Here is a 23,620-nt window from a genome sequence, read left to right as displayed (position 1 = left end):
ATTGCTGAGAAGCAAAGATCTTTGTTTGAGTAGAAACTCATCTGAAGTAACAGAGATCAGAAACATCTCTCGTTTCATGCAGTGCCAGGCTTGTCATCATATCTGAGCCACGAAGAACGAAACTTTCCTAAGAGATCTCTTGAAAGAATTGAAAGCAGCTTGTCATTATAGCTTCAAGTCGAGAGAAAGAATATTTTTAAAGTTAATGTCTATTGTACTCGATACTTCAGTGAGATAAAAAAATTTTCACCTTCTGGGGGGAAATAATTGCTATTCAATTGATCTGACAATATTTGTTGTCTCTTCTGTAAATGCAGTATAAAACACTTTCGGGATACGGCACATGTGCCCACGAGGAGCTCCAATAGCGTGAATGGAAAGACATCAACAAATAATTACAACTGAACATGAGGGAGAGAGTGTGCAAACAGGAGGGGCGTGGAAGCAGCGGGTGGGAAAGATCCTCAGAGCAGAATGACTCTCTGCTGATAGCCCAAATCCTCATAGCATCACCTGACTTTCAAAGTGCTCCACTTGACTTGAACTGTGGTGTGTGTGTTTTGATGGGAAGCATCTTTGGTTAAGACGGCAGACTAAATACGCGGTCTGCCTCTGCTCTGTCCTAAAGTCCCACTAAAACTATACAGTAAACAGATTTTGTTCAAAACAGAATTCCTAAAGACTGAAAGAGAAAAGAGGCGATGATAGCAACCACATCTGGAAGCCGGTTGTACCTGATTCAGCTGCCCCAAAATGATGACGCCACAGCTGTCCGTGGGAACACTGAGAACCAACCGGAAGTCAAGGATGGGCAGCACCAGGTACCTGTCCAACTGAGGGCAGCATCTGTGGGACTGTTGAATATAGAACCTCCACCACCAGCCAGCCCTCTTCGCCACCCCGGGGACCAGAATACTGCCAGAATGACCATTACTATCCTGGTCATCCCAGGAATGGGATGTCTCAGGGAATCTAATAACCCCATCACTATGAGGCAAGAACAAAAGATAAAGATTTTGCTGGCTGCCCAACAGATAATGCACCCAGATATAATGCTACATTGAATTCAAAGTTAAAAGACCGGACAAGGGGCCCCCTAGTTTCTCATCGGCCTTTGCCTCTCCCACTTTTAAGCCAAGACAGTCGACCATCGAATCTTTTGCAGAAAGCCTCCAACACGGACCAAAAATCAGAAGGAAAAAAAATCAGTAAAACTCCTCTATATCCTCCAAAGGGTTTTCATCACCTGCTGCCTCACAATCTCCTCTGCCCTTTGCACCTTATTCCCACCCATGGAGCTTCTGCTGTGATTCCTGAGTCACCAGCAAGCTCAATCCTGTGCTTTCCAAATGCACAGTTCTCAGTCCCTGGCAGCATCTGGCCCAGCTAATAGTTCCTTCCTCTTGACACGTGTTTAATTGGGCTTCCAGGATATGACTCTTCTTTTCCTCCTACTTGTAATGCTCCTCGCTCCTCAGTCTCTTTTGCTAGCTCCTTCCCTCCCCACCTCATTTCTGGAGTGTCCTCAGGCTGAATCCTTACGTCTCTTCTCACCTCTGTCCACACTCACACCCTTGGTGACTTCATCCAGTCTCATGGGGGGCGTGAAATCCTCCCACATTTTCCTCTCCAGCCTAAAACCTTCTTCCTAAACCAGCAGCATGTAGAACCAGCAGCCCTCTCAGCATGCACACCTGGAAGCCTCCCAGGCAGACCCACTGTGCACCCACTCTCCCATCTCACGTGAAGACTCCACCTATCAGGGGCTGAGCCAGGCCGTCCTTAAGACCATTCTTTCTCTCACATTCCACACCCAATACATTGTCAACACTGTTGGCTCTACAGCCCCAATACAGGCAGATATGACTTCATCTCGCCACTGATTGCCACCACCCGGTTCCCAGACGCTCCCAACTACTACCGGATGGTGACAACACCCCGACTGGAAAAAACGGTCTTCAAACACAAAAACACGGTAACAGAAATAGGGAAACTGAATAGAAGACATGAAAAATAGATGTGAAGGAATTTCCCAAAAGTAGATCAAAAAGAAAAAGAAGAAGAAAAGCTAAGAAAATGAGACCAGTTGTGGAAGGCCAATTCCGAATATTAGAAGTTCTAGGAGGAAAAAAAAACGAATCAAATTTGACCAGCTACTGAGAAAATAGATGCTGGTGAGTTCAGCAACAGAAATTCCAGAGCCACATGGTTCCTCTGACCACATTTCTGCTGGACACGAGGCACCTGGCCCACACTCTAGCCAGCCAAAGCCCTGGCCCTGGTGTCCCTATGTTCACAGAACTCACTCATGATATTTTTGCCAAATCCCCACAAAAGGCTCTTAAACACTTCAAGGACTCTTAAACTAGAAGGGAGATCACAACTTAGAAACATTTTCAGCATATCTTCTCTTATAAGCCTTTCTCTAACAATAGAACCATTCCCCTCTTCTTACCCAAGTAAAACTGTCGTTGTCTCTAGACTTTAAAAAACAAAACAATTAAATATTGAGTAATACCTACATCGGTAGATGAAGAAATGCAAGGGTGTTCAGCATAAATTGGGGACAGTTGGAGAATGGAGGGAGATTTCTGAAAAGAATATATTCTGGTAGAATTGAAGATAAATATAAGCTGATTTCCAAAATCTCTCATTTATTAGGAAGTGAAATGAAGGACACAGGAACACGGGAAAATTATCCATTCATGCTTGTTTATAACTTAGTCCTCCCCACAACTTAAAAGGTTGGCTCATTTTAGGCTAATGTAGGGAGTGACGTCAGCCGTTTATTCGAAGTGTGAAATAGTTCACAGTTCAAATATTTGATACATGACTCAATTCTTGACAATGACTCACTTGACAATATGGCAAAACTGTTAAATATATTTGTACTGGTTGAAAATTGTTTTCAGCTGCAAAAAGAATATCTGAGTACATAATGGCAAAGAAACTCTAAGTAGGTTGGCATTAATTTAGGGGCTAAAATAAAAGGTCAATGCCAAAAAAAAATCTTAATGGTCTTTAAATGTCTTTTACTCATATAGCAAAAAAAAGCTGCCACAGCTCCATCCATCACTTCTACATTCCAGGCAAAATGAAGGAGGATAAAAAAACCACAAGAAAGTATGTGCCATAACTCTTAATTATTAGTGCTTTGCAGACATCTACTTCTGTCTCACTGGCCAAAGCAGTTTTCCATGGTCACCCAGAATGAAGCTGACGCTGAAAAGTGTGAATAATGAGGACAAACTACTATCTTTAATGAAATAGCAATTTCGAGCTCTGGTCTAGGTAATCACTGAAACACTCCCTACCTACCTACCTACCTACCTACCAAGGCACATGGTAGTCAGACCTTGCTGGCTTCTCAATTCCACCCTTTAACATAAATACAAGTCACCAGACACAGTTCAGGCATTCCTTCTTTTGTATATAAGCATGTGTTCTGTCCCTCCAAGGAGATTTTTAAAAGTGTGATAAGCAGGGATCTTGTCTTAAATATCAGCGGCCCACACCAGACTGTTCTACCACCTATAGTAGAAAACTAAAAAAGCTTACAGTGTGAAAAACAAAAGTCGTGACTGAACCTTCAGAGAGGAGCCATTAATAGCTAACCTTAATAAAGAGACACTACAAGTGACGTCTTTGCATTAGTGGCCCCATGCATCCCTGCAGGCAGCAACACCTGAGAAAGCAAAAGCCAAAGACTGGCAGAGACAAGAAGATCTTCTGCAAACAGAACTACATTAGCATAACCACTGCATGATAATGAAGGCAAGAACAGAGGAAGAAAGAGTAAAAAAATACATATTTCTAGAGAAAGATGGTCCCTCTTTCTCCTGCACATCTATAACCTGTGGTCCATGCCAATGGTTAGTTCTTACTCATTCAGGAGTTCCTAGTACTGCCTTAGTTCTCCTGCCGAGAAGATATACAAAAGTAAAAGAAAGAAAAAAAATAGTTCAGTACAAATGCCTAGAACGATCATCCCTCAATTTTTATTTGAAACTCAGGAAAGCACAGAAACCTTTGCTAAGTGCATGCCCTGTGCAATTTGATGACAATGGAGCCAAGAAACCTAGAGCATTCCTTAGTAAGGACATACTGCTTTGGCAGCCCCCACCTGAAACCCTGCACACCTCGGGAGTTACTTTAAAAACCATCAAAATGTGTTACTTAACAAAATGTTCTAGAGGTAAAGCAAATTTTAAAGGCCAATTTTTAAAATTGTGTTTGTTTGGTTGGCTTAACGGAATATATCCAACAATGTCTTTTTTTTTAAAGATTTTATTTACTTATTTTTAGACAGGGAAGGGAGGGAGAAAAAGAGAGAGAGAAACATCAATGTGCGGTTGCTGGGGACCGTGGCCTGCAACCCAGGCATGTGCCCTGACTGGGAATCGAACCTGCGATGCTTTTGTTCGCAGCCCGCGCTCAATCCACTGAGCTACGCCAGCTAGGGCTCCAACAATGTCTTAAAAGGAACATTTCTCAGAGAGAGAAAGACGCTTGCCACCATAGCCACCTGGACGTTTCACACGTGATGAAAAGATGAAAGGAAGCATACACTGGTAATCCCAGCACCTCCTACCACCAAACATGCTTGAGCACCTGGGGCTGTGGCTCGTCACACACACACACACACACACACACACAACACACACACAACACAGACATGCCCACGCTGTGGGGGACCTGCCAGAAGACCTCTTGCTACATGCTTTTAACATACGTGGGAAACACACACGTTCTTGCATAATATTTTAAGTCATTCTCAATGATCTGAAGACCATAATGAATTAAATGGCACATATACCAATAACATTCTTTTTTTTTCCAATTACCATTTGCATTCAGTATTACTTTGTACTAGTTCTAGGTGCACGATAGTATTCTTCTCTTGATTCCCAATGAAAATCGTGGCGTTTCATTCCCTATGTTCATAAGACTTCTAAATTTTATTACTGCTCTTTATTACTGCTCATTCAAGTTCCCAGTTTTTACATTAATATTTTTATTGAGAAGTTTTAATTGACCTGAATATCTCAGAAGTCTTGCTTTTCTCCAAAATTATTTAAAACTTTAGACCTCGTGCTTGTGGATTCACAGACGTGAATTTAAAACACGAGTGTGCAACCATCTAGTGCGCGTCTCTCAGAGAGACGAGGGCGCCTCTGAGTCTGCTTGCTCGCATGTGAAACGTGGATATAATGATAGTGTCAATACCCCCCTCAAACGACTACTGACAGGATTAGAGGTAATTCCTCCGTTAAAACCCTCGCCAGAGCAGGCGCTCAAAAACAGAAGATTCTTAGTTCTCTCTAAATGTCTAAATATCATACATGCCTTTATAGATTGAATTGCTTTTATAACATTTAAATCAGAAAATAAATATGCATGTTGCGTATTATTGTTTTCCCCTAAAAAAATACAAGGGACAGCACATTAGTGTCAAACTAGCTAATTCCCATCCGCACCGGAGGCTAAACTAAAAAGCACATGAAAATGTGCTTAAACAGCAGTGGAAAAATGGGTTATTTTCCAACCAAGAGGCAGTGTAGACAAATCACTCTAAGGTCAAGACACGCACAAATGCCGTATTACTTGAGAGGTATTCTTTTTTAAAAGTGACACTCAGACACATAATGACACTTGTCATCACATACAAATAAAAAGTTGCCAATTAAGCAGTGCGACGTTGAAAGGGAACCATTTAACCGTGTGTCAAAATCTATTCACTTCATCAACACGCTTTTAAATATCAGCAGTGGATGCAATAACTACAAAACATTTGTGTGCCTCTACAAAGAAAACAGAGTAACTCCTGAACACGTCATCCACCCATCCATCCATCCATTCATTCATTGAAAGAATGTTCAGAGTTCTAAGTGGCCCAGACATTCATCTTCTCAGCCCTGAGGATACAGTGCAAACCTGGCAGACACGCCTCCTGCCCTTGTAGAGTTTACACTTTATTAGTAAACAATTAAAATGCTCTGCATCCTAGAGAGATAATAATTGCACTTTTATAATATCCTACAATTTAGAAATCACATTCATTTATACTACCTCCACTTTTTAGGCAGTTTCATCTGGCAGGGTTTTGTTATAAAGTGGAGACAGACGTTGAAATACCAGGATTCCGTAGATTTTGTACTTGGGCTATATATAAAAAAGGGCCTTCCCGTTGGAAAAAAAAATAAATCTCCCAGCCAATCCGCCGCTGGTACATCTCAAGCGTACTTGCTTATACAAGGTTAACGACATGTTACTGATTAAGTCGGGAGGCTGCATACACCTATGGGCCTTGTTTATAAGAGCTGTACAAGTTAAATTGTTGGAGAACAAACGCATTTTGTTTGAGTCAGCGTGTCGCCTCCTTGTCTAGGCAGGGGGAAGAAAATGGATACCAAGGCTGTAATCCTTTTGGAAGAAAATCTTCAAATGCAAACACGATTGCCATTGTAGACTGTTTAATCTAGCGATATTGTGTTTCATTTCTGGTTTTGGAGGGCTTTGTTGATTTGACCATAGTGGTACAACTCGGGGCTTATCTCAACTGTTTAGATAAAGTTTATTTGACTTTGGCAGGTGACAAAATCGAGGGTGTGGAACAAAGGGGGCAGAGAAAAACGACTGGCATATTCCCAGATAGTGTTTATTTTAAGCACAGTGTATAGATGGGCAAATAGTTTCAAACAACGCACTGTACTTTGTATAAAACATCCACTGTCTGTTGAATGTTTTCCGTAAACCAGCGCTGCAAAATGTCCTTTATTGGGCATAAGGGACTTTACCTTCTTGCTTCGGTAAACATTTACGCTCTTGTAAAATAGAGCTCAGTGAGTCTCCCTAAAAGTAGTGCCCTAACTTTGGGGGGTCACACTTGCCACTATTTTCTAATGCATATTTTACAGGGGCAATAGTATTAAATATTATTATTCATGTAAGCATGTATATCGCTTCATAAGTACAGAACCTGTCAGAACTTTTAAATGCCTTGTTCCAAAATAACTTTCATACAGATACTAATCATACTTTTTTTTTTTGGTGTAATTCTATACAAACATGTCTGACTTTGAAAGAAACACAAAACAGAAAGCTTGAATTTACAAACTCAAACACCATGATTGTAATTATGTTTTTTTTAATTCCCCTTTTAAAATATTTCATCTAAACAAGCACTTACATAGCTTCCTTAGTATATTTTACATTAGCATTTATATATTGGCAATCAGGCTGAAGGAGGGGAAGGAACCAAGAAGCTAAAAATGCATCGGAAATAAAGACAACCAAGCTGTGAACTGGTCACATAAAAGTTCTTACGGAAGAACTTAGAAGAAGATCAGAGCTTACATGCAAAACCTTGGCATGTTACGGCTGATTCTTTCCATTGCATTACAGAGACGGCTGACTAACGACTTGCCTCGTGACTGACTACTTTTCCAAAATTTCTAGAAAATATGACAAATCTGAAGAACAACCACAGTAATCATCATGATCCCCTTGGACTAATTCTATGGTTTACTTAACTCAACACGTGGTTAATACGGGCAAAAATGCAATGCACTGGTTTCTGTGTATATTAAGTCACACTTTGTCATTTGTTCAGTTAATGGAGGTTTTTCTCTGTTTCCTTTCAATGTACAGACGTAGACAGAGATTAGTTTAACGTGTCATTGTCCAGAGGAATGAGGGGTCAGTGGTTAAACACATGGAGGAGTCTCAAACATTAGGATTTCTCTGCCATCATTTTAATGAAGAAAAAGTTGCTTCTAAATACAGCAGAAGTTTTTTTTCAAAGACGAGACAGAATGGCCCCTATTCTAACTCAACCACTCAGGCTGTTGAGCCTAATGAAACGTGGAGAGCTATCCGGTGAATGGAAAGCCCCCTGGGGGGGGGGGGACTTTTCCCTCCACCCACAGTCCTGTCCTCAGGCTCCACTGCGCAGAGTTCAGTACCCGCCCGCTGCTCCACGCCGCCTTGACAAGGAGAGGATCGTTTGACTTTGCTCCTCCCAAGCCCCCTTCCTCCTTCATTACTTGAAGTATCCAGTGACTTTCAGCTCTTGTGCAGCTACAACACACCACAGAGTTTTGTCTGGTTGAGTAAGATGCATTCATCCTTCTCCTGACTTATCATCCTTTAAATGAAAAACCATTTTTACTGTTGGAGCTTCCCGATACCCTTGTATCACTGCCAACACGCACAAATAGTAAAACGGGATGGGCAGGACCTAGAAAAGCGTTCCATGGACGCGTGGGTGGGCTCGGGACCTACCTTGGACACCGTGAATTTTTGCTGCACATCTGTTCCATCATGTAAGTTCCAAGTCTCATCTCTCCCTCGCCCCACCACTGGATAGAAATTACAGTTCCAGTTGAGGGTGTTTTATGAATAATACCTGGTTCTTAAATATCCCATCCAAAGAAATGAACTACAATTCAAGAACTTTCTCCATAGTCCCATGTCTATTGCCTTGACTGAGCAGGAACCTCCTTCCGTCATCACAAAAAAAAATTTTAATGCCTTTTCCTTAGCTGCTCCTTTGTATAAATAACGCCATGAAAAAGTCGACCATTAAAAACAACACATACTTCAAGTTTCACAATTCCCACACATGAAGGTCCATTAGTATTTGTGTTTGCTCCTTTCTTCCAAGGTGTACAAAGTCCATCTGAACGTACTTGTGTAGGGAAAAGGGCTGCTCACGACTGAAATACTTCACCAAAGCACTTAGCAAGGTAGTCCCAACTGAAACCATGATGCTCACTGTTCAGCAAGAAGCGGTTCCCTGTTACTAGAGTTCCCAGAAAATCCCACATCTCCTTCCTATTTCCCTCTTTCTCCTGAGGAGAGAGGATAGGACGTAGATTCACTTGCCAGGCTACAACCGAGGAAGATGCGAGCTGTCTTCCAGAATTCTTTTTTGGCACAGAATGAGCAGTTCAAGGCTGAGACTTAAAGTTAACTCCCCAGACTACATCTTACTTCAACACTTTAGGCCTTTCACTAAGTATTCTGAAGTTACTACTCAGGAATGCCACAGGTGCTAGAAAACTGATGTCAATTCTTTGTGACACCCAGGCCTTCCACTCAGTGCAGCACAGGATAGGAATATTGCATTCCGGAGATTATGGCCAAGACAATGGCCTCTGACCTTTGGGTGCCAGGTCACAGTGTCCTGCTCCAGCGACAACTGGATCCCCAAGGCCTGTTTACAGAGTGGTAAGTAAAACAAAAAATAGGCCAATTTTACAACAGTAAAACTGGTTACTCTAATACCTTCCGTCACTCACGAAAATATGTTACTAAGGTGATCGAGGTCTCTGAATGCATTCTCCTCCTTGTCCCTCTAACTGGCACAGAAGTCGGCCACAAAGAGGAGCCCTCCCCTCTGCAGCTGTGTCTGGTGAAGCACATCCAAGCATCCCCCCAGTCACAGGAGTGACAGCAGACAGGAGAGGGTGCACCAGAAGGAATTTTAAAGCAAACTCTCCAGTATCCCTCGAGTAACCTCTTTCACCAGAGTCCTTTTCTCTCTCTGTGTCTGGGCTGCCCCCCCCCACCCCCAACATACACAGCATAAACGGGAACTCAAGCTGATTGGACAACATTGGGGATCAGTGTTGTGAAGAGCCAATAGAGTGGCTAGCCAGGAGACTGGCTTAGAGTAATGAACCATGGATGGAAAAACATCAGGCACCATTTGTGTGAGCTTAAGTCACTGTTACAATGATTAACACTGAGTGTGCTTGGGAAATACGGAGAGCAGACTCATCCAGGCCCTGTGTTCAAATCACAGCCCCTCCCCCCACTTGCTGCTTAACTTGCTTTAGCTATTCCATGCCTCAGTGTTTTCATCCCTATGACGGGGACAATAACATCGCCTACCTCCTAGAGTTATTGCAGGTCCTATAGTAACGACTCTATGAGTCGGTTATTATTAGTAGTAGTAGTGTTATTATCAACAACTGGATCATCTTAAACTTAAAATCATAAAATCTTAGAATTAAACTTTGCAGATAATTTATTTGAATGCTGTGCTCAATTAAGAAGTTATCTGACAACTTAATGCATAAGGACTTCAATTCCAAAATACAATCACGATTCTAGTTATTGAAGGGTCTTTGTTTTTCCCACAAAATAAGTATCAAATTTCCACTCCTCCCAGTAATTATGCAAGAGGAATATTTTGACAAAAATCATATCTTTAGCCCTGGCTGGCGCAGCTCAGTGGATTGAGCGCGGGCTGTGAACCAAAGTGTCGTAGGTTCAATTCCCAGTCAGGGCACATGCCTGGGTTGCAGGCCATGGCCCCCAGCAACCGCACATTGATGTTTCTCTCTCTCTCTCTCTTTCTCCCTCCCTTCCTTCTCTAAAAGATAAATAAATAAAATCTTTTAAAAAATCATATCTTTTTCACACAGTCATTCAAAGATCAAAGCTGATATGACTATGTGCTCACCTAAGTGTCTGCATTGAAATGTGGACTGCCCGCCCCCACGCATGCCCCAGGGGGCCTGGGCAATTCCTTTCACAATCACTCAGTGACTGTAAAGGACAGACCCAGCATCACAGGGAGGAGTATCTGGTGCCCACCTGCAGGGGGCTGTGTGTGCAGGCTTCACAGAGCTTACCTTCCAGTGGGGATTTGGGGAGAGAGGCAAAAATAAACACGCAATGAATACTTGATACATAATTCAGAGGGTAAGTGCAATGAAGAAACAAAAATACCCTCTTCCAAAGCTCACAGCTGTAGATCAGCCTCAGGTATTATGTTTCTCTTTCCCGTAAAAGTATAATCAGAAAGTCCAACTTTGGAATCACGTCATAAAAATATAAGCTGAGTTTAACCAAGTTTTTTTGCTGACTCTGCAATGAAAAACTTATAATTCATTTTACTTTGATTTAATAATCTATGTGTGGCTAAACATGATTTATGAGGTCCTTTTTTATAAGAAACTCTAAGTCACGAATTCATATTTTAAATTAAAACACACTGTGATGTTCAATTTTTCTTTCTTTTAAAAGATTTTATTTATCTATTTTTAGCGAAAGGGGAAGGGAGGGAGGAAGAGAGGGAGGGAAACACCAGTGTGTGGTGGCCTCCCACGTGCCCCCTACTTGGAACCTGGCCCACAACCCAGGCATGTGCTCTGACTGGGAACAGAACCAGCGACCCTTTGGTTTGCAGGCCAGCACTCAATCCACTGAGCCATATCAGCCAGGGCAAACTTCTGAGAGTAGGCTTTAACAGAAATGTACCCATATCACATGCATGTTTCTCCATGACAAGGATGCAATGGATGAAAAGGTCACACAGAGCCTGCTTTCTTCTAATTCTAAGTGACTTTGCATTTCAGTGAGAACAATTCACTACCCCCTCATCAGCACTGACTACATTTTGAATGTCTCAATAAACACAATAAACCCGTCTTAAAATTCCATACCCCACGTGAAGAACACATGTAAAATAAGGGGGACATGAAGCAATTTCTAAGTGAGCTTTGCAGACTTGAGCTTCATACAGAAAGCAGGAACTGGGGGGAAAAACCAACAGTGCCCACACTGATCCCAATGTTTGAGGATATTATAAAAATAAACAAATGGTTGTGGGTAAACGTTCCTATGGTAATTAACAGGCGAGTGAAAAAGCTTGTGTTTCCTAGAATGGAACCGGAAACCCTATGACAAAGACCTGAAGTTTGTCATCTACAACTCCTTTGGTAGATTTCATCAGAAAAGCATGACTCAGGGACGGCGCGGCAGGCCGACAGAACTGTTCCATGTGCAGACTGTCAAACTACCCCGGGGAGAGTTCCCATAAAACAGACTCACAGTTCCTCCAGTCTAGAAAGGCTGTTTACCGAGTCTTAGAGAAGTATCCTTACACTTTACATGCGTAGCGAGAAGCCAGTTTAACCGTCAGGAAAATCACATCAAAGCAAGGCACACAAGCATCTGTCCACGTCTCTGCTTATGTTCTACTCGTGTCTCTCACCAAGATTCATTTGGCCAGCAAAGCCAAACTCCTCGCCGCTACTGTCACATGCCACCCAGAGCCAACAGTGAGTGACGAATGTGGAATGCGGCCGACTCCCACAGCACAGGGACAGTGATTAAGAAACCACATAATTATGGGAGGCCCTGGCCTCTCAAGTTTCCAAAACAAATTGTTCTCGTTGCAGATAAAGCATAGTCCAAAGACGTAGCCAGGCTCGACTTCTAAGAGCGGCTAGTATAAATAATTCACCTATTTATCACCATTCAGAAAACAGAAATGGACACAGCCCTGTACTAACTCAGCATTTCAGGAACACGGACAGAAAACCCAAGCAATAACATCTGCCTCAGATACGTTCCCCTTGAACTTAAACTCCCATACTCCCATCTCATCTTACCCTTAAACTCCATCGGAACCAACAGCTTCTGCATTCTACTATTTCGCTTATCACACAGCAAAGGCTTTGTAGGAGAACCTGTTCAGACTAAGAAAAGGAGGAATAAAACTTGAAGTCCTCTCTCCTCACTGGTCGGCCAGGCTCAAAGCTTCAAACCCCTCCAAAGGCAATTAACACAGTCATCTTCCAAAGAACACACTCGGACGACTGATACTGAGTACTTAATATGCCGTGTGTATTTCTCTGGATGCGTGTGCATGCACACCCCTTTTCAGGAAATGACTCACTTGACAATCTTTTTACTAACGAGGAAACTGAGGAACAGGGATAGAAGAAATTTGCGCGGGTCGACTCAGCTAACCAGCGGCAGAGCTGGACTCAAACACCGTGTTCCTTTGAGCTGCCGTAACAAAGGACCACAGTCAGGGGGTTTACCAAAGAGGAATTTAGTTCTCCCAGCCCCGGAGATGGGGGCAGTAAAGGCTCTTGTTTCCTCTTCTTATAAGGATGCTAATCCCATCAGGGGACCCCACCTTCATGACCCCATGTATAAACCTGATGACCTCCCCAAAGCTTTCATTGCTCAGTACCCTCATACTGGGGCTTAGGACTTCGATACACGAATTTGGGAGGGCGGCATAAACATTCAGTCCATAACCAAATGCAAGCAGCGTGGCCCCGGAACTCACGCCCTTCATCTCTGCTAGCCCGCACCTGGGAGGAGGGGGAAAACCCAGGGCAGTGTAGATGCTAAAGAGACCTGGGGAAGAAAAGCCTCCGCCGCTTGGGGAGTGAATACAAAGTGAGAGCAAGCAGCCCCAAAGGCCGTGCTAGGGTGACATTCAGTGCTACCCTCTATCCTGGCTGAGCAATTGGTGACCCAGATAAGGGATGCAGGAAGTTCCTCCACATGCCCCAAGCTTTTCAGGGGTGACCATGACCTGCTTCGGTGCAGGCTTAGCCCAGACTGCTTTTCCCATTAAAAAAAAATGCGTCCACGTTTGTTTGGTTCAAGCAAGAACAGGCAACTCCATCAATTAATTGGTTTTAAAGTGCTTCACAATATATTTTAAAGCCTTCTTCATTTAATTCACCGATGTAACAACAAAATCCATTTCGTTTCCCTAAGGAACAGAGTCAGTCAGGGAGCCAACTTGGGATTTGTATTAAATGACACTCAAAGCAAGATAAATGAATTTTGACCAATTTATGTATTTTAATGTTTTCAAAACTCTATAAAAACAAAACAAGACGTGGCCGAAAGCATGACGCCCTTTCGCCAGTTCTGTTTTTGCGCATGGTGCATACTCTCATTTTATGAGGTAACACGGGGCCTCCTTCTGAGACAGGCGGCCTCGCTGCGGAGAGTGCTGAACCGGGAATCCAAGGGGCTGCACGCACAGTCTGTTCCCAGCCAGGGAAAGCCCAGGCAGGCTACATCCACCAGCCTCAATTTTCCCCACTGCAATGAAAATCACCTCCCTTCTTCTGGACCGTTGCACACACACTATTCACAACTATTCCTCTGGACCAGTTTACACACGCTACTAACAAATACTCAATTCCATTTCTTGAGAGGTTAATAGAAAAATTTTATTAAGAAAGATATTCGAATATGCACCCAGCTTTCCAAAAGCAACTCTCTCTTTAAGCACCCGACACTGTAGGTGATCTCTCCCTAAGGCGGGTGAGGCTCCCCGGCGCTGAGCCCCTCTGAGGAGTCCGGGACTAGAGAACAGCAGTGCAAAGCGGGTGCCTGCGAGGAGCCACGCATGGGCAGACTCCTCCCGACCCGCCGATGTAAATCGGAACGCATGTCATACAGTCCTTATAAGATATCCGTAACCTCATTTTTTATTTTTTTCCTTTTTTTTAAAGATTTTTAAAATTTACTTATTTTTAGAGAGGGAAGGGAGGGAGAAAGAGAGAGAGAAACATCAATGTGCAGTTGCTGGGCGTCATGGCCTGCAACCCAGGCATGTGCCCTGACTGGGAATCGAACCTCCGACACTTTGGTTCACAGCCCAATGTCAATCCACTGAGCTACAGCCAGCCAGGGCCGTAACCACATTTTTTAAAAATAAAAAGTGAGGAAACAATTATTAGGCCTAGAGATGAAGAAAAATAACCACAATTTTATTAACCCTATCCACTATATTGCTGATGGAATACTAGGTTTTTGTGTCATGATATCATTTCATTTCAAGGCACATGCTTTTAATAAACCAGGTTTAAATAGCAAGATATTTCAACAAGGACATAATTTAGCACCCGTTGCCCATGGGCCCACAACACCATCTGGGTTTAGACAGGAACAAAAGGTAAAAAGAAACAGTAACAGGGCCACTAATACCCTGGACTGGCCCACCCTGGAAGGGCAAGAGAGCTATTTCCACGCTGGGATCATGAAACACACAGTAGGTATCCCTTGTTACAGTATCTGTAATCCACTTTAAAATATGTATACAGAGGGAATATAATAGTGTACACAAGCCAGTTCAAGCTTTAACGTGAGGTGCAGTCTGCTGTCCTGAGAATGGCGATCCACACGCCCGGGGTGGTTGGCCAGCCAACTCACTGTGGCCTGACTGTGTAAGAAAGGCCTTACTCGGGAAGCAGCTACTGCAAGCTCCCAGGCTGGTCCTGGCTAGAACAGTAGCTGAAGCTGTTCTCCTTAGCGTACTAACGTCGGAAGCGGACATTTGCTGGTGAAATAAAAGTCAGTAAGACCTGTGGATTAGTTAAAATCTCTTATAAGAAGCTCCACCCCACTCCCTTCCACAGAGGCTGAGAATCTAGTGAGGGCTACAGCGAGGTTACTTAAGGAGGCTGCCTGGGGCACAGCCACTGGCTGAGTTGGGCTTCTGGTTGCCTGGTGCAGAGTATAAAGGTAAGAGATTCCTCCAGGATGCGTTTGCATCAGCCTGGAGCAAACCTTTCAGAGAAGACACTGGTGAGAGTACCTGTAAAGCCAGAGAGCTAGACAGCTTCAGGTGTACAAAGCAGGCTTTTCATGCTGTTTAGTCCCTGCTGGCCAATACATGTAAAATAAATTTTTTTTATCATCAGTTAGGGGCACTTTTTCATTGCTCTTTTGGAAAGAGAAGGGACAGAGAAACATCGATGCAAAAGAGAAACATTGATCGGTTGCCTCCTGTGCGTGCCCAGACCAGGGATCAAACCTACAACTTAGTCATATGCCCTGACCAGGAATCGAACCCTCAATCTTTCAGTTATGGAATGACACTCCAACCCACTGAGCCACACCAGCCAGAGCCCAGCAGATATTTTTAATAAATAGTTGTTCATTAAGGAGAATTAGAAAGTGACTTCCACTTGATCCAGAAGTGGGATCCGCTCCCTCTACTACCCACGTGCCTGTGAAATTCCCACTTTGCACTGTTGCCGAGGCACTGTTGCACTGTTAGACCTTTGGCAATATTATTCATAGCAGCACCTTCTACTCTCAGAATTATTCTAGTGTGGATGATAAACTGTGTGGATATTCTACACAGTAGGGACACTGTGGGCGTTAAAGCTGAGCCTTACAAGATTTAAAATTCTTTGGTCGCTGCTACTATCTCTACCAAGTTGTGAATACCATACTGAGCCCTGAAATATGGACAAAATGTTGTGCAGAAGTTTCAACCTATTTTGACAAAACTGAACTACAAAGCAGTAGGGTACTCTCATAATACCTATTTCTAGGAATAGGTCTAGATGATTTGACTCAACCTTCCCATTGAGAACAGTTCAAGATGTTGGATAAAAATATATTTGTAAAATGTCTTAAAGGCATCAGAGAGCTCATAGGATGGCAATCACCATGTTAAACAAGAGAGGAGAGAAAGTGGAAAAATGAGCTAGCTGAGAAACCGCTTTGGCCGGGGGAGTATTTATCCCTCTCAACAAATCTGAGCTTTCTACTGACAGCTTCATGGGGCCAGCGACAAATCTTAAAGCTCAGGGCCAACAGACAGCCCTGACAATAAGCTGGGACTCAGGAATGCCAGCTCATCAGTGGACGAGCCATTAGCGCCTGGCGGGACCTCCTGAGATTGATTTAAGAGGACGCTAAACCCCACAGCGCCCCCAAGCTCCAGCACAAACTAGTGCAAATCCTCTCTGAAAGGCACTTTTATCCTAGGCTTTAGGTTATTCTAAACCACTGGAGTGGGGTTTTTCAGAGGTGGTACACCCTAGTTCCACCCTTCCCACTGCAAATTGTCATAACCTGCATAATAATCTAGAAGTTACCAGACATATTTGCAACTGTATTCCAGCAGCTCAGGCCTTCATTGTAACCTTTGCGCATGTACACACACACAGAGAATTCATTAGTCTGGGCTGCCTCGCTTGCATTTGTTGAAGCAATAAACTTAATCAAGAGACCGATGCTTCCACTATATGTGACACTGAGGACTTCACATGTGCTATTTTTTTAAATGCATTTATTTTTAGAGAGGGGAAGGGAGGGAGAAAGAATGGGAGGGAGACATCAATGTGTGGTTGCCTCTCACACCCCTGCCTCCTGGGGACCCGGCCTGCAACCCAAGCATGTGCCCTAGGCTGGGAATCGAACCAACGACCCTTTGGTTCACAGGCTGGCACTCATCTAATTGAGTGCCACAGCCACACCAGCCAGGGCTCCACATGTGCTATGGCAGGAAATAACCTGTGTGTCCCTTCCAGTCTGGGTGTGACTTGGTGCTCAGTGGATGTAGTGGCAAGACCACAATTAGACCTTTGGCAACTATAATCCAAACCTTCCCACTAATGACTCTCACAGGGCACTTTCAAACAGAAACATTACGAAGTCAGCTCAACCCTAAGTTTCCCAGAGTTTTAATGGGGAAGAAGGGACAGAGAGAAACTAAGGCCTGCTTTTTTGAAGACAATATTCCATACATCTTGTTTTACAGGTACCAGTGCTGGCTGTAGGAAAGGCACAGTCTTAGAGAAGCATCTCATCTGAACGCAAAGAACAGGACGGGCCGGTGGCCCTTCAGTCTGTTCCACTAAAGAGCGCTGTGACCTTGACGAAGAAACCTGACCACTGAAAGGTCTTAGTTCGCTCTTCAGTAAGATGACATTGGAGGTCTGGATACATTCTGTGGTTGCTTCACCATCCAGAATCAACGACATTTATGCTTCTGTGGATTTCTCAGTGGAGGCCTATCCTGAAGTCAAGTTTATGCTCCAGGCCACAAAAGATTCACACACATAAGGCATGATTCCAGACAAGATACTGAGGCAGAACGAGGCTCTACCCACTCAAAGCCACGCTGCTTGCTCCTTCAAACTTTTTAGGCAACCCTTTTTTACAAAACCCTGTGCAGGGCTTCAAAGTGACTCAAGCAATCCCTTTACATCCTAATAGGATAAAGTTTTTGCATAATGCTGTGTGACCCCTCAACTACCGACATCCATGTTATGTTATTGTTAGTGTCCCATGTTAAGCTTGCAAATTTTTCAATGAACTCTTGCTGGCGTGACCACAGACACAGATGTTAGGCAGGCTCCTTTGTTCATACGGTTCTCATTATTAACTCGACCGGGGTTGAATATTTCACCGAAGGAAGGACCATATCATTATTTTCAGATTGCGCTCTGTGACTTCACTGGGCCGCATCTGCCAGCTTTGGAAATGCCAAGAACTTCTCGGCGCCTGTTCGATGACCGCCACCCCGAATACTTCCTCAGCCTGAGGAAGTCTCCTCACCATCAAAACAGTTTCATGAAAACTTAAATCGTGATGAAGAGTTACTCATCAATGGACAAGGCATACCAGGCATGTGCTATTTACGGATTATTCCACACAGTATTTTAAGCCTAACAAATAGAATCCACATTCATAAAGGGGTAAGCTAGAAAGCCAGTTAAAGGTTTTCGTGATTTATAAGGTCTGCGTTCTACTTGAAACCACGTTTTTTTAATAGGTAAACTGGCATTCCATTGGAGAATTCAATCTGCTTTAAATCTATTCTAAGGCTCTGGACAGCTTACAGGAGACCTTCCGAATATAAATTTAATTCCTCCATTCACCTTTGGGCAATATCTCTCAGTAAAAATGTGATCAGAGGATAAGACCAAGGAATGTCTGTCAATTGTAGGGTGGAACTCAAGTATTAAAATACTGACTCTGAAGCCACTAAGAAAACGTTAAAAATCATCCTGATTCCAAATGTAAAAAAGATTGCATAAGCCTGGCTGAAGACATAAATGCAAGCAACAACATAAAAGAAATAACAAGAGGTCATGCATATTACTGCTTCCATGTGTCTGGACCAGGAACAATAATATAAGTAGGCAAGAATACTTTGAAACTATCTTTGATGGTTATTAGAAAAAAAATAATTCAATCCATCTATGTGTAGAAAAGCCAGTGGTGTACACTGTAGTTGTCCCAAGTAACTGAAAGAAGAGAGACCAGTTCTTCACCCTGAAAAGTTATGCATAATAATCAGCTTCAGTGATTCTTTCAGCATCTCAGAGTATCTTGGCATGGGGGACCAGGACGGCATGTCCCACCCCCCCCATCCAATGCTTCAGAAACATCTGAGAGAAAGGCTCAGTCAGTCTCCTGAAGAGTTTTGAGTTTTCTTTTTTTTTTTTTAAGATTTTATTTATTTATTTTTAGAGAGGGAAGGGAAGGAGAAAGAGAGAGAGAGAGAGAGAAACATCAATGTGCAGTTGTTGGGGGTCATGTCCTGCAGCCCAGGCATGTACCCTGACTGGGAATTGAACCTGCAACACTTTGGTTCATAGCCCGTGCTCAATCCACTGAGCTACGCCAGCCAGGGCTTAGAGTTTTGAGTTTTCATTTAATCACTTAATATGGCAGTTCTGTCTTCTATTCGATATCTCTAGTCAGCAGAAACAACAAACAAAACAAGCTCTCTTGTAACTCTGCCAACTGGTTGAAGCTGATCTACTAGAAAATTTTAGGTTTACTTCTTCTTCTTTATGTTAGTTCATCGAACCCTTGACTCAAGTCTCACCATCTTTTTCTCTCCTGTGGACTCTCCTCTCCAGGTGTCTGCAGTGGCCGAGATACACCCAACAACCCCCCTCCCCCCGCCCGTTTTTACTGCTCATCCGTCACTCCCCGAACCTGGCATCCAGAAGCAAGTACTTTAGATCCAGTCTAACGAGTAACAGAGCACAGTGGGACTACTACTTGTAAAGAATTCAAATTTAAATATTTGTTAATGCAGACTAAATATGTCACATGAGAACCAGGCTCTTAGCAAGACAGAGAAATGACAGAAAAGTCTTCCTTTGTGGAAGAAACTTTGGTAGCACTTACAGGAAATACACTAACCTCAACACACACACAAGCTCCGAAATAATTTTACCACCAAACATCATACTCTTCAGCCCAAATGTTAGTATTCAAAAGCTGAACTTTGATTTTTCTACTCACCATGTTGTATGTCTTTCATATCTAAATGGAGGCTAGACATTAATATTCCAACTGCTTGTGACCTTTTGTTGCTTAATAACTTGACAACCTGCTCGAGAAAGAAAGGGGGGAAATGTTAATTTGAACTCCAGGGATATGTTTAATAACACGTTATTCTGAATCTTAAATAAAGAACACATAACATCATTAATTGAAGTATTCAAAAATGGTTTGCAAAGAGCTTTGGGGTTTTATGTCACGAAATTTCAAAACCCACCGTCTTTCCCCAGCAGACACCACTGCCTTCAATGTCGTGCTCTTTAATGGTCTTTTAGGAGCCTGATCTGCCAACAAGCATAATTTCTAATAGTTTAGGAAATCAGCAAGGTCTCTGTAAAATAACGACTACACGTGTGATACCTTGCAGCCTGAAATTTAGAAAGAGTTCCCTTTCTTAATGTGGAGCATTAAAACTGGCCACCAGGGCAAAATGAGCTACACACGTAGAGAACCTGTTAGATCAGATCAGGCCAGGCCGACCACGCAGGAAGAAAGTTCTTGTCTTCAGGTCGTTTAGAAAGCTCACTAGTTCACTGGCAGGCCCTCTCACTCTGCGTCTGGCCCACATGCCAACCAATTAATAGAGGGATGTGAGCATCAGCTCCAAAGGACTGTGTCGGCTCAGTCTCCACCCTGCTCTCCAGAGAGTCTTGAAGAGTCACACAGCACCACGAAATGTTCTCCTACAACAGAGGTGGGCATGCAGCTGGGAAACAGACATGAAAGCTGCATTTTCCAAACACTAACATACCCTGGTACGTCCTGCTTAGGAGACGATTACCCCATATCCCAGTCTTGTGAAGGACAACAATTTCTATCTATCCTCAGTGTTTTGTTAGAAACCCACTCAGAAAAACCCTGGTGGAAAGGGGGAAAAAGGTTATGGTTCAATTACCAGAAGGGACAGCTGTTCTAACAGCTATCACAGATGTGGACCTTGTCTTCGTTCTTGGTTTAAGTCGGGTCAATTGGGAAACGAATAAAATAATTGTGCCCAGCTGCCACACAAATTCACAGCGTGAAACAATATTCCCAACAGCAATAATGGCATTCTTGGTTCCCCGGCAGGGATGGGGTGGAGAAAAACACAAAATACTTTCACGAGGACCAACCACAGGAACTCCCAGTTGTCTCCGGAAGCCTCCTGGGAAAAGGGGCGACACCCTACAGGAGGCAGGGCTTCCTCAAAGGAAATTACACATACATAAGTTTTGACTCTCAAAACTTAGAATAATGAGCCTAGGTTTTCTCATCTAAAAAAATTAAAAAACAGCACTGACTTCAAAAGGCTGTCGTAGATATTCAGCATGATAATGCACTTGTCACTCTTAGAAATACACCTAGCAAATAGTGTATCGGTTTCAATAATAATAGCTATAAAAAGTAAAATACTCACAAAAGCATTTTAAATGTTTTCTCAAAAGTCAAATACCTGTCAACTTTTCATCACTGAGCTTAATTCTATAAGAGAATTAATTATTTTTCCTTCCTCCCGTGGTTATTATCCTAAGAAACACAGACCCCTAATAGTTCAGAATAATAATCTAGTGATTGCAAACGGTTTTTCATGATCTTCCCTGGAACCCTACCTGGCCAATCACACCCATTTGCTTTGAACAGATACAGTATTAGGCCATGGAAGAGAATAAAATCATACATACAGCCTCAGTCAAAACTTTCAGAAACCTGATATAGTTAAGATAATTGTGCAGCATAAGTACAAATCGGGTTAAAATTAACATTAACTAAGTTATGGTCCGAAAGAATACTGCATCAGGGAGATAGCCTTGGTCTTATTTCTACTGTATATGTTTTCATTGCTTCATTTAATTTATGAATAAAGGTAGTACTGGGAACTCACAGCAGAAGTATGGCAATAAAAACAGCAAGGATTTTGAGGACCTACTGAAAGTATCTGTGGAGATCATGAAATATTAATTTATTTTCCTATTTATCTTGGCCTTCTCTTACATGACCGACTATGCATGGGAATTCTAATAATGGGAGTCCCAGGACAGTACACAGTAACTAAATTAATAGATTCTCCAAAAGCTTAAGGTTGAGTGCAACTTGCCTTAGAAATACCGAAAACTAGCCATCTTCACTAACCTGAGTTCCGCTTTCTTAGTCTTCACGTACCTTCCTTCCTCTGCCCACTCCCCTCCCCTTCTAGCAAAGGGCGGCTGAGAGAGCACAGATAAGTCGCAACAGGGCCACATCCCAGAGCAGTTCATCCTACGACGTGTTCTACAGAATGAAGGTGGGAAGCCAGCCAGTTCAGGGGGAGCGATCCCTTCCCCGATCCTAACAAAGACCCCCATAGAGGAGCTGCAGCTCCGGTTGGAATTCCAGCTCCAGCACGGGCACGCCCTTGGCACCCTACTTAGCCGCTCTGATCTCTGGGTGCTGACCTATAAAACGGAGGACACACTCCACGGAGGGGTTGCTAGGAGAATTACACAGGTGCAGAGGGCTGCCCCCACCTCCAACTGTGAATCACACACAGGCCCGTGCCACGTCCTATGTGTTACCCGCCCATTCAGCAACAAATACATGCAGAAACTGAGAGTGTTAGAAATGTCACGGCAAAATGACGGGCAAATGTTTTATCTGTTGAATCTAGACTGGTATGTCTTTTGGGGGGGTTCTCTATTTTCATTTTTCCAGTAATATACTTCCATTTTATAAAAGTATCATAAAATAATGGACTGGGGATTTGAAAACCGGTCCTTCACTAGGACAGTTGGAGGGCACTAGGGCAAAGCACTCCTCCGGGCACAGAGGACAGTCCTGAGGGGTTCCAGACCGAATGTCTGTGTCACCCAAAGTGCATATGTTGAAACCCCATGTTCGACATAATGGTATTTGGAGGTGGCACCTTTGTTGGTGACTGTCATAAGGGTGGAACCCGCATGAATGGGGTTTGTGCCCTTGTAAAAAGGCCACGAAGAGCCCCCCGCCCCTTGCAGACTGCAGAACACAGTAAACAAGCAGCTGTCTACGAACCAGGTAGAAGGCCCTCGCCAGACACTGAGTTTGCCAGCACCTTGATCTTGGACTTCTCAGCCACCCTACCATGAGAAACAAATCTCAATTGTTCATAAACCACCAAGTCCAGGGTATATTCTACTAGAGCACCCTGAACAGACCGAGGCACTGGGAAAGCAAATCCAGAATGGTAAAGGAGACTTTAACCAAAAATGCACTCATCATTCCCCATGCCTTCCCCTACAGCCTCAGGGCTCCCGGGCTCCCGGGCTCCCGGGGAGACTGAGGATCCCAGGGGTCAAGGGTGAAAGGTCGTTCTGCTTTGCTGCCTCTGGCCTACTGCATCCTAAGAGGAGCCTCAAATTCAGTATTAGAGCTGCTTTAAGCCATTGTAAATTATAGATTATCCCGCTAAAATAAGTCAAGGAAAAAATTAATGTGAGGAAACGAAAGCAAGGGGATGTAGAACAACACATTCAGAAAAAAGAAATCAGCTGCTTTTTACCTTAAAGAAAAACAAATTAACAGCAGTGATTTTAGCATCTTAGGGAAACTCTTCCTGTTTTACCTCTGAATTAATATTTAAAAAAAAAGAACTAAGTGGTAAAAAACATGAAAAGAAACAATCATTCCTTACTCCTTCAGATCTGTAATTTTTTTAAAGATTTAATAATTTATCAGAATGATAACAGCAAGGAACAACAACCTAATCGTCACCATGAAATGCAATTAAAAACGTATTTTTTTTTTACAAAGACGC

General features: G+C 43.1%; 1 protein-coding gene across 1 annotated transcript in view; it reads right to left on the bottom strand.

The window, feature by feature from the left end:
• FMN2 (formin 2) overlaps positions 1 to 23,620 on the bottom strand; it is a 268,694-nt gene that overhangs the window by 132,902 nt on the left and 112,172 nt on the right. Inside the window, exon 7 of the mRNA XM_045818459.1 lies at positions 19,834 to 19,921. Within this exon, the coding sequence (XP_045674415.1) occupies positions 19,834 to 19,921 (88 nt within the window). The remainder of the gene's footprint in view (positions 1 to 19,833; positions 19,922 to 23,620) is intronic.

The sequence above is a fragment of the Phyllostomus hastatus genome, unplaced genomic scaffold (assembly GCF_019186645.2).
Source record: "Phyllostomus hastatus isolate PE091 unplaced genomic scaffold, TTU_PhHast_1.1 phas_contig_148, whole genome shotgun sequence".
In the NCBI taxonomy this organism is placed as follows: Eukaryota; Metazoa; Chordata; class Mammalia; order Chiroptera; family Phyllostomidae; genus Phyllostomus; species Phyllostomus hastatus.
This window is presented reverse-complemented; position numbering and strand designations above follow the sequence as displayed.